General features: G+C 57.1%; 1 protein-coding gene across 1 annotated transcript; it reads right to left on the bottom strand.

Annotated features, from left to right (window-relative positions):
* Nucleotides 1-7,409: 7,409 nt before the first annotated feature.
* On the bottom strand, nt 7,410-9,980 carry HOXA13 (homeobox A13). Its single transcript, XM_004582551.2, has 2 exons — nt 8,957-9,980; nt 7,410-8,273 (listed from the first exon to the last, which is right to left on the bottom strand). The coding sequence occupies exons 1-2, from the start codon at nt 9,876-9,878 to the stop codon at nt 8,029-8,031; spliced, it is 1,167 nt and encodes a 388-aa protein (XP_004582608.2). The 5' UTR covers nt 9,879-9,980; the 3' UTR covers nt 7,410-8,028.
* Between the last annotated feature and the right edge of the window lie 1,658 nt (nt 9,981-11,638).

Here is an 11,638-nt window from a genome sequence, read left to right as displayed (position 1 = left end):
CTCTTTGTCCAGAGTCCCCAGGGCCTGCACTTGGAGCCCTCTAGTCCACAGCCAAGGCTGCTGTCCCCTACAACCTGATCCTTCTCACACCAGTCTTCTGCCCCTGCAGCTCCTCTGCTGACCCTCTGCTGGCCTCCTAGGCCCTCCTTCTGGGCCCTGGGGCCTCTCACCATTCCTAGTGTCTCCCTAGGTAGTGACAGCCCCTACTGGGGGTCCAGGAAAGGGACTGGTAGATATCTGAGGTTTCCTGGAATCCCACACCCAACTACTTGTCTGCCTTTTCTTCTATGGGAACCACTGGTGGTGCTTTTCCGGCTGGGTATTCCCAGACGGTAGCTAGCGTGGGTTGGTTTGGGCCCACATGACCAACCCCATTTCCCTGTCTCCAGTTGTTGCTCCTGGATGGCTTGCTCCAAAGCCGGCCAGTATTCTGCCTCTGGCTTACCTCTGTCATCCAACATGGCATTCTCATGAGCGAGCCACCCCAAAGACCATTTCAACCCTAGCGACCATATTACACACAGGCGCAAGGGCAAGGAGGACCTGGAGTGGCAACAGAGAGCCCTTACTGGGGAGGGGTGTGCTGGCAACCCTTTCCAAGCAGGAGGGCATCCAGGGAGATGGGTTGCCTGTGACGACCCAGGAGATGACTCCGTTGTATCTGTTCTCAGGGAATGGTTTATTAACAAATCATGACCAAGCCAGCACATTTTCAGATGCTGCCCAAGCACTGAGGTATCAGAGGAGAGCCACTGTTACCAGCACCAGGAGGTCCCCATTCTCCCCTGGCAGCTCCCCCACCTCCTCCTCAAAGCTGGAGGACAGGTAATGCCTTGAACTTGACCTCAGGGTGGATTCTTGGTCAGACTAGCAAGTTCAGTGGCCCTCTCATGCCTTTAGATCCTTTTGCTGGCCATGGACGGCTGGGGCACAGGGCTTAAGTGCCTGGCCAATGTGGTTATCAGTTAGTTTTTAGTGGGTCTCTAACTGATGGGAGAAATGAAGGCTCTTCCTTTGGGGGAAACTGTTTTTATTTTTATTCTAGTGGGCTCATTAGGGACGATTTCATTTTTTCTTCCTGCAGACTGGGAACAAATGGGGCAGGGAGGAGGCATGGAGGGACACGGAAGGCTGAAGTTGTTTCCCACCGTCTGCCTCCCATCCCCTCCTAGCTTCGGAGCAAACGGGTTTCCTGGAGGGCAGAGGGGACCACCAAGGCCGCTTCCTGGCCCTGGGGTTCACAGGGTACCCCCCACCCCCGCACCAAGGGCCAAACTAGGGCAGGTTCAGGTTCGCTCAAGGGCCCTTGGTGGCTCACATTCACGGCTCAGGAAGAGCGCCCACCCTCCCCCAGCCCTACCCCCTCAGTCTGCTGCTCCGCCTGCTAGACCCTGCTGCTGCGACCTTACCCATTCCAGCCAAGTCCTCCTCTGCTGCTCCACAGCCCCTATGCAGCCCCTGGGGCAAAGTCCAGCCTCTCTCTAGGGGAAAGGGAGGGAGGGAAGAGAGCCTTTCTTGGGTTCACCTGCAGCCGCAGGCTCAGAGACTGGCCGAGGCCAGGCGCGCAGATTTGCCCTAGGCCAGCGGCTCCCTCCTCGGGGAGCCAAGTGGGCCATTCCTGAGGCCTGCGAATCCAGGATTTCCTTGAGGGGTCCGCCTCACACCTCAGCGCAGATTTCAGACAGGCAAATAGAATCCAGGCACCGCGGTCTCGCCCAAGGCTTGATGCGCCCCAGCGAGGTCTCTGAGCCCCTATCTTATCCCATTCCCCGCCCCCCGGCCCTGCCCGGTCCCTGGTTCCTACCCGGTCTGGGTTGGATCAAGTCACCTTCTTGGTCCAGGATGTACAGGCGAGCCCTTTCTCTCCGAATAGGCCTCTGGATGCTCCGTCGTCTCCGACACTGGGGCAGAGCCCACACTACCGGCACAGAGACAAGGCCTGGGCCATTGCTGGCTGCGGAGCCTCTAGTCCAATAAGGGTCACCAGCGAAGAGGATCGGAGGTCACGCAAAGATCTCAGCCTCCGGGGTAGGTGTCCAGGCTATCAGAACCCGCAGGCGGCGGCAGCGACTGCCCTGCCAGTCGTGCGGTTTGCGTTTTCTTTCCTGCGGCCCGCAGGGCCGGCCCTGACCATGGCGGCGGCGGTGGCGGCGCCGAGGACTTGACCTCTACCGACCCGGGAGGAGAGCGCCCTCTGAGCGGCTGGGAGGGGGATGCGGCTGTCTCCGGCTGTCTCGTCCACCCAGTGGCAGCTCGGAGAACCCACGCACACTGCGCGGCTCACCCCATGCCCCCTCCATTTTGCGCACGGCCTGGCCCGCCGTAGGCCCGCGGCTGGCAAACAAAGCCCCCCCCCCGTTACCCCCACCCCTCTTTTTGATCCCGCCACCTCCCTGGAAAGCTCCAGTCCCCGGATCCAAGCGACCAGGCCCAGAGGCAGGGTCCAACGATGCCAGGTCCTCGCCCAAGGCCCCATCTTTCGCCTGCCCGGCTCCGCTGCCCTCCCGCCAGCGCCTGGGTTCTTTCTCCGGATGCCATCAGAGTGCTCGTCGGTGCCAAGTTCCCTTGCGCCCAGTGGGTGCTGGTGCGGCGGCGCTGGGGCCTACAGCCTAGCCCAAGGGTGCAGCAAGCTCCAAGGCCGCTTCCCAGCCCAAATGTGGAACACAGTTGCAGGCGCGGCGCGCAGCCTCGGCCACGGACGTCTGCAACTCCGGCCCTATGTGCCCTGTTCGCTTTGGGCGCTCAGGGAGCCCCCATCCCACCCCTCAGCTCCGGGCGCTGAAGGCGGAAGTGTTTGCTAGAGAAAAACACGGTTTCTTTTCAGCCCGTCTGAAAACCCCTTTTAGAGAAAATGCTCCTGTCAAGTTTTATTTCCCGTTGCAAACCACCTTCCACGCTGCCAAGAATTAAGACCGGGAGAGATTAAATACCCGATTATTCTCCTGGGGAGGGCGGGGTGGGGCGGAAAAGGGGGCACCCGCACAAAACCCTCAGTCTCCACCGCAGGCCCTCCAGGGGAGAGCTGCCACGATGCCCACTAGGCCTGCGGTGACGTCAGCCTGCAGCTGCGGGCGACCCTCCCGCAGCAGCCCTGGCCTTGCAGCGTGCGCCGGGCGCGCCATTCGGGGGTCCCGGCTTCGGCCTCTGCTAGCGTTCTGCTGCCGCATGCCCCTAACCGGCCCACAAGCCGAGTCCAGGCCGGCAAATCGCGCCTCCGTGGCGACCCCCAGCGCTCTTCGGGTTCCCGGCAGCGCTTCTCGCACGCGTCCTGCCCCGCGCCCCTGGGCGCGGTACCGAGCAGCGATCCCACCACTGTCCACGGCTGGGCGATTTCCGCGATGCGGTGGTTGCCGCTGCGAACCGAGCACAGAAAAAATCCACGGTGGCCTTAACCGAGGGACTTTGCGCCAGCGTCCTTTTTCCCTTCCCTTGAACATAAAATAAAATAGAAAGCAAGCCGGTGTCCGGCGTGGGTCGGCGCTGATGGACGCGAGGCCTGAGCGGACATTTTGGCCGAGCCTGAAGCTAGCTGTTACTGACCCGGCGGCGGCCGAGTGGAGGAAAGCTTAATTAGCGTGCCTGTCTTAAAACTTGCGCATAAATCTCCCCGGGGCCTATGGGATAAAGCTCCATCTTTGCTTATGAAAAATGGGACGTGGGCAACTCGCTGCACATTTCTCTGAATTCTCCCGGTCTCGGGCTGCTGACGCGCATTTGATCAAGTTTAAAGGAATGTGCGTAAATCAACAAGCCCCTCACAGTGTCTCCCCAGCAGAGGACCGCCAAGTCCACCAGGGCGCCTCTAACCCACTGACTCGGCGACCTCAGCCAGAGCTCTTAAACTCGGGATTCGCACAGAGGGGACAAAGGTGCGGTGGGGAGCGAGACAGCCGCGTCTTCACCGAACTCCCGTGAACGAAGGCGGGCAGTAGAGCGTAATATGCCGCATTATTGGACAGCGTGGTCCGGGTTCATGCTGAGAGCCGCCCTCCAACGAATGTCTCACCCCCCAGCTGGACTGTACTCCCTTGTGCTGAATCTTAAGAAACAATTTCAATAAGATTGCATTTTTTTTCAAAAAATAAATAATTTCCTCCCCCGCCCCTTACATTTTTTTTTGAACAGATGGCTTCGGGTCTGCATCAGGTATAAATGGTAGTGAAATGCACAATGGCATTTTACAATCATCCACTTAGAATAACGTCATAAATTTGACAGTATTAAGAGCAGATGGAAAAAGCAGTTTTTTTAAAAAGTCTCATATTTATAATTTTTAAAATTCCTTTTTAGAAAAAAAAATTATTTCAAGCAGGTTTCTCAGAACACTGTCCATGACGGGTCAGCGTTGAGTCTGACTTTCCCTGTTTTCCCAAGAAGAGGGTGACATCCTCCTGAATATCTTGTGATCCTCCCCCCACCTAAAGTTTTGACACTGATTCTACTGGGACATGAAGGAGTCAACCCACAACCGCCTCGCATTATCTGGTAGATGGATGAACATTTTAAATAAGAGTGGAGTTAGACACGATTATCACTATCGCCATCATTTTAGGACTGTGGCGTGAGGGAGGGTGGTTGAAAGCTCTTTCTTCTGTTATAATAGGCTCAAAAACTGGAGGGAAAGCAGGAGGGGGAAAAAAATGGAGGCTGCTACTTTACCCAGGGCTGCGGTGCAGGGTGGCGACTTGGCGAGAGAGTCCGGGTGGCTGCGGAGCTATTGCTGCCTTGGGCCTGGGCTTGAGGCTCACAATCTTTCTCACATCTAAAGCAAACTATCCCCCTTCGGAGGAAGAGCGTCCCGCTGGCTGCTCTGAGCTGCTCCTTAACACACAGCGTGCTTGGAGGAGGGTGTGCAAAGGCTGCAGACATTTTGAGAGAAAGTTGTGATGGTTCCAGCCCCTGTGCTGTGGTGGTGGTGCGAGAGAGGGAGAAGACTCCACTCCAGGAGGTGAGCCTGCAGCTCTGCCTCCATCTCAGGGCTGGGAGTCCTCAGGAGGCTGTCTCCTAGCAGGCCGCTGGCTCCGTGTGCACCGTGAGACCATCCTTCTTGGAGGCAGCTTGAGAGTTTCTCTCCTTTCCGCAAGCCACTGTTCGGGCAAGGCCAGACAGCTTTTTCCATCAGCAGCATTTGTCACCATGTGATGTTATGTTCCAAGAAAATGAGCATTCACAATGACGCTCCTCCAGGAGAGACGTAAGGAGGAATCTGCAACTCGAAATTCTGTACATCCCAAAGGCCACAGGCTCCACCAGTGTTTGACAAAAACACACTGCCTGCCGGCATATTCAGTATAAAAAAGTGCATAGGTTATTTATGGCTCTGAACACAGCACTTGATGTGTTGCCGGAGGGAGGGGTTGTCAATGAACAGTAGATGTGATACTCAGTAATCTATATTTGATGGTGGTTGTTAATATTAAACACATTTACTCCTGCCGCAAATCAAATAGCCAGAGAAGATGGCATACTGCCTGAGGCGGTACTTAGCGCTCCCATCTCCAGGATAAGTCTCCCCACGCCTCCATACACCTCAGGTCATTTGGTGGACAGGAGCTCCAGAAATTCCTACTGACCTCTTGAGGGGTGGGTCTCTTTGAATTTCTGAAAATGTAACCTTAGAATCCCTAGAGTCAGAGACATCCACAACTTTTTATTTGCCATAAAGACTCCCCGATCACTCTAATTAGAATAGTAGGACCACCTTGGAGGGGGAGCGCCAAGGAAGCCTGGTGACTTAAGAAGCCCTCCCGGGCTGTGGCGAGAAAAGCTACAGCTTTCAAAGCAGACCTGCAGAAACCTAACACTGTGCAAGGCGCGAGACGTCGAATGTGGCCGTGAAAGAAAAGGGGCAAGATTTCACAGTCAAGTACATTTTGTACCTCCACTCTAGAAATCACGTTAAATTACAAGCATGTCATCAGCCATGAATGAATGATACCGTATCTGTACAGACTCTACAAACATATATACAAGCACACCCAAGCCCTGGGATGCAAATGTATACATGTATACACACAGATGATACATTCACATATATACAGGCACAGGTATAATTTACATATATTCAAATGTGCTTCATGTGAAGCCAGAGAAATAAGTACTAAAATCCCCAAAAAACAAGTCCAGGGGCTAAGAGTTCGCTCCCTCTCAAGTCCCTTGAAGCTGAAGAATTACAAGGAGGCTTGTCAACACCAGGTGGCGCCCTTGATCTACTAATCCAGCCGAGACCAATTCATGAGCTGTCAAAAGTCAAGGTCACAAATTGTCTTTTTTTTACCCCTCAAGGTCAAGGTTTAAGGCCTTTCTTAGTCCTGTCATTTCAACAAATATCACAACCTGCCCTCTAAAACACAGGCAGACCCAATGGCAGATTTTTAAAATACGGCAGCCGGGGTGTTGCTGAGGCTAAACAACTGTTTTTCATTTTCCACAGGGAGCCTGGAAATTCACCCTCTCTTCTTCCTCTGCGTTCTCCCTTGAAGGATGCATGTCACTACAATCACCTTAATGCACTTACGGTGTTCAGGGTCTTATCTGGGAGGAGACTCTAGAAGAATGGTCCACGGTTTGTTTAAGACAAACCTGTTCCTTTTCTTTCCGTGTGGTGCACACTCGGCACAGCAGAGTCACGAATGTGTGCTTTAGACTCTACTGCACTGACTGCCTTGCACCAGGGAATACCGTCCTGTCATTACCCATAGAGGCAACTTTTTTCCCCATTTTTACTAGAAGTACTTAAACGCAGGTTCATAGGGACATTTTCACAGTGCGCCCAAGAACTTCATTTACAAGATAGCAATTACTGTGAATATCGAACAAAACCAATGTGCTGGTTGAAACAACTGTTTGAAAATGTGCTAGGAAATGGGATCCCTGCACTTTCTAACGTGGTCTCCACGGCATGATAAATGGAAAAAGGAAAAAAAACCCCACAATTTCCTTTGTGGGTCTAAACAGAGCATTTACACATGTAGACATTTCGGGGTAATAGTTTTCGTGCTGAATTTTCTAAAAGAGAAAAAAATGATTTTTTCCAGCAAAATGTGTAGCAAATATTGGAGAATGCCAACTTGAGTGAAGGGAAAAAAATTGTGTTCCGAATCAATGCCCATCATGGTTCTGTGAGAACTGCCATTGAGAGATCCAGTGGATTCTCTGAAAACTTAAATATTTAAGACACCCAGTTCTTGGGGGGAGTCACTGCTGTTGCAGCAGTAAATGTAGAATCTAAGTCTTTCTCTTTCCTTCCACACACACACAGCTTGTTAGAAACAATGAGAACTTATTTGCGAAGAATCAGGCCAACTTGGGGTTCCCTCTCAGCCTCAGGGGTTCGGCTGGCTGTATCTATCCCAGGAGAAAGCAGTTCTGGGAACAGCAGGCTCTCTTCTTTTGTAATAACCAGTCCAAAATTATTCAGTACCTTCTCCCCTCTCCCCTAAATCTACACATGGAAACAGCTGTGAGGTGCATTTTTTTTTCCTGTGCAGAATATACCACGATAGGAAGTTCATTAGATTTACCTGAGCAGGCACTTAACATGCAAAGGGGATGACACCTCAGACAGACATGCAGATGCTCACAACAGCTTCTTTCTCGCTTTTTTGTAACCAGCGTTCCAATGACTAACCCTCTAAGACAGTGCCCTAAAAGATAGCGGCCACATAAATACTTACAAGATCTCAGTAAATGCGTAACTGTCGTGAAATTGCATATTTGGGGAGGAGGGGAGCAGGTGTCTGTCTGCCTTTAGAGTTTGTCATTTAACCATCTTGTGGGGTTGACCGAAGAAGCAGGGATCTTGTTCTGGACCGTCTCTTAAAGTTGTTAAAAAGTAGCAGTAGGTGCAGCAGAAGGAGCCGTAGGTTTCACGGAAGAGCCAGGGGTCGCCCTGGGTGAGCGCAGCATGGCAGTCTCCCTTCTCCATCCTTCAGTTATGGTCTGGCGACCTCGGGACCCTCGCCTGGGTCAAGCCTCCGGTTCGTAAATTTCTCCAAGCTGCCCCCCCATGACTCCACTTTTAATCCATTAACTAGTGGTCTTGAGTTTGTTGATGACTTTTTTCTCTTTGACTCTCCTGTTCTGGAACCAAATCGTGACCTGCCGTTCGGAGAGGTTCGTCGTGGCTGATATCCGCCTGCGTTTATCCTTGGTAATGAATTTGTTCGTGGCATATTCCCGTTCCAGTTCTTTGAGTTGCACCTTGGTGTAAGGCACACGCTTCTTTCTCCCCCTCCTGTAGGAGCTGGCATCCGTGGGGTGGGACACGACGTCTGCAAGACACGGGAGAAGGCAAGTTACACAGGGGTCAGCACCCCACCGGAGCGCAGGCCACCGCTCTGCCTGAGCCGCCCGCCTCGCAGCACCCGGCTGCTCCATGCCACGCGCAGCACAGGCTTGGAGGGTTGGTGAGGAGGCTGGTTAGACCTGCGGGCGCCCGGGGTCTGCAGCGGCCTCAGCCTGCCTATGCAGCGCGCTTGCCACTCCACACGGCCCAGCGGCCCACACCTCGGCGCCAGACTTCAGGGTATGACACGGTCTCTTCCTTGGACGCCCCGAGCCCCAACACTCGCTGGCCCTACGCTGGAGCCGTTCTTTGGACAGAAAGGACAGGGACAATTTGGCAAGCTGGCTTTCAGGTCCATTCTTCACCCTCAGGTCACTGTCAAGTGCTGCGCAGGGTAGGGCGCAGGGGAAGACGGGGTGAGGCTCTGATGAGAGGGGTCCCCACACGAATTCCCACCCAGCCACCTCTCAACCTAGAGAAAGGCCAGACACCAGCCAGCCCAGGGGGTGGGGTAGGGTGGGAGTCAGGCTCCCCGGGGAGCCGAGATGCTGGGGTGGGGGAGGGCGGCCAGGGAGAGCGCAGAGGGGGCCGCCGGGTGAGCCGGGGGCGCGAGTGAAGCAGCTGGAATGGAGCCGGAAGCCCCGGGTTGGGAAGGGGGGCGCCATTTACCGGGCAGAGTGGACTTCCAGAGGTGGGGTGGCTGCGCCTGCTCTTTGGGGCAGTACATTTGGCCGTTCCAGCCGTTGGGCAGCGCCCAGGGCTGGTAGCTTTCCATGGGCAGCCCGAGGGGCTCGTGGCGAGACTCGCCGGGGCCCCCGAGGCCCGGTACCACCGGCATATCCAGGTAGCCAGGCACGGGCTGGTGGTGGTGGTAAGGCCCGGCCGCGTAGCCCTGGTGGTAGAAGGCGAACTCCTTAGCGCGGGAGCTGAACTCCTCGGCTGCGGGGCCTGCGGTATCCATGTACTTGTCGGCGAAGGCGGCGGCGGCCGAGGCGGGCTGCGCGCACGACTTGATCGCGTTGGGGTGTGGGCCCATGCGGGCGCACGGGTAGTAGCCGCTGCCGAAATAGCCGTAGGGCAGCGCCGCGGGCCCCGACGAGCTCTGCGCCGCCGCCGAGCAGGGGCTGCACTGCTTGGCAGCCTCGGCGCCCGCCGGGCCCGCCGGCCCGGGCCCTCCGGAGGACGACGCGGCGGCGGCGGCAGCGGCAGCGGCTGCGGCGGCAGCAGCGGCGGCCGACGGGGGCGCCTCCCCGGGCGCGCTGCTGTAGGCGGCCGCGGCGCCCGGCGGTGGCGCCAGGGGCGCGGGGTGCGCCATCAGGTTGCGGCACTGGTTGGCTGCGGCCGCCGCCGCCGCCGCGGCCGCCGCTGCCACCGAGAAGTTGCCCCCCGCGGCCGCCGCTGCAGCCGCCGCCGCCGGATGGGGGAACCCCCCGCCCCCGGCCCCGGCCGCCGCCGCCGCAGCCGCCGCCGCAGCCGCCGCCCCTTCCATGTTCTTGTTGAGCTCGTCGGCCACCAGGCCGCCGCCGTTGTCGTACAGGAACATGACGGTGGGCTCGATCCAGCGCGGGTGGAGGAGCACGGAGGCTGTCATATCCCGAGCCGCATGGAGAAGACCCCAGTGGCGCTGTTTTAAAAAGCCCCCAAGAAGTGAAGAGCGCGCGGCGCGGGGCCGGGGCCCGAGCGAGGGGGGCGGACCGTGCCCCGCGGGGTCGCGCCAGGCGGCCGCCCATTGGCCCGGCCCCCCTGCTCCGCCCCACGGCGTAGGCAAAGCGGGCGGCTCCGGGCCGGCTCGGCGGCGGCGGCGTCCGCGCAGTCCCCTGCGCCAGTGCCAGCGCCGGCCGCGCCGCCGTGCGCCAAGCCCCCTCCCCCGGGGAGGGGAGAGGGGGTGCGGGGATGGGGGAGGCGTGCGGGCGGGGCCGGGAGGGGTGGGCGGCCCCCCGCGAGTCCCCCTTCCCGGCGACGTCCCTCTCTCTCTCTTTCTCTCTCTCTCTCTCCCCTTTGGGGACCTGGGCGCTGCCGCAGGCGGGGACGCGACGTGTGGGTTGCGACCCGAGGCGTTGAGGGACAGACAGGTCAGGTAAATCGACCGGTGGCCAGGGATGGAAGAGCGGCGAGGGTGCTGGGACTGGGCGCTCTCCTGTACCTCGGGGACCTCCGGGAGCGGGGGCGTGTGTGTGATGGTGGGGCGTCAGCTTTCTTAACGGTTATTATTTTTTCGGCAATCAGACCTGGGCAGGGATATCTGCGCTTTGGATTCCCCAGTCGGGTTCTTTCCAGGGCCACAGCGCCGGGTGCGCTTGTCTCACTCGCTCATCGCTTGCTGCGTTCGCACCTGGTGGTGGTGGGGGGGTCCTGAGACTTGATATTGGGCCAGCTTCGGCTGTTTGGGAGCCCCCTGCCCGCAGTGCTTGTGTGTGTGGGCACTTCCATATCTTTACCTTTAAGCCCAAAGGACTGGACCCATGACACCCCTCAATGGACACACAAATACACACCCAGGCACACATCCATGTTCATGACTGGGCTTTCGCTGGGATTCGGTCTGGAGTCTTCCTGCAGCTTGGAGCTTCTGAGGTGGAGTGAGCCCTGTGCCTATATGGTTCCCCCAGGCTCCCATACACTGCCACACTAACCCGCTACTCCTTGAATGGGACACTTCAAAGCAAGGACTTTCAACTTGGCCGGGGTTTGAGCCCCTTGTTCTGGGAACCAGCTGGTAGCAGTTTCTAGGCGCTTGAGAACTTTCTACTCGGGAAAAGGAACCAGGAGACCGTTTAGTTCTCCCCGGAGAACGGATGAGAGAAATCTGTCCAGTGTGCTCGCTTCCTCTGGAAGCCAGCGGGGCACTTGCTCTGGGAGCTGCCAAGCTCTGAGCCCTCCTGTAGTTGCCCCTGTTCTAAGGAAACATTCCGGGGGTCCTGCCTGCTGGTTCTCTGTCAATGTGGTCAGATGCTCAGGGGGGAACCCGTGTTCAAAGTGAAAGTGAGTGCCTGGCAGGGCCACCGCCAAGCAGGGCTAGGACCTGCCTCTGGTCCCAGCTGGTGGACTCAGCCCCATCTGAGCTCTCTCTCTCTCAGGCCACTGGGCTTGCCCTTGCCACACCCTTGCTCTGGGCTTCCTGCAAGATCCTGACCATTGTGGCCAGTCTCCGGCTTTTATCTGCCTAGATCCTGAGTTTGCCCTGACCAATGTCAGTGTCGCCCAATAAAACCTTCATGACCTCCCCCCATGTCCCCTGCACACCCATTTTAGCCATTCTCTGTAAATATTGATCTGCCCCCAGTTTACCTTCTCCCTGACTGGCCACTGGCAGCAGTAGGAACCGGCCTCAGCAGGGGCTTGGTTTTTGTG

This window comes from Ochotona princeps, chromosome 20 (assembly GCF_030435755.1).
Source record: "Ochotona princeps isolate mOchPri1 chromosome 20, mOchPri1.hap1, whole genome shotgun sequence".
Lineage (NCBI taxonomy): Eukaryota > Metazoa > Chordata > Mammalia > Lagomorpha > Ochotonidae > Ochotona > Ochotona princeps.
This window is presented reverse-complemented; position numbering and strand designations above follow the sequence as displayed.

Coding starts and splice junctions, on each gene's coding strand:
- HOXA13 (XM_004582551.2), bottom strand. CDS start 9,878: ATGACAGCCTCCGTGCTCCTCCACCCGCGCTGGATCGAGCCCACCGTC. Junction 8,274..8,956: donor CTGGAAGTCCACTCTGCCCG/GTAAATGGCGCC, acceptor CGTGTCTTGCAG/ACGTCGTGTCCCACCCCACG.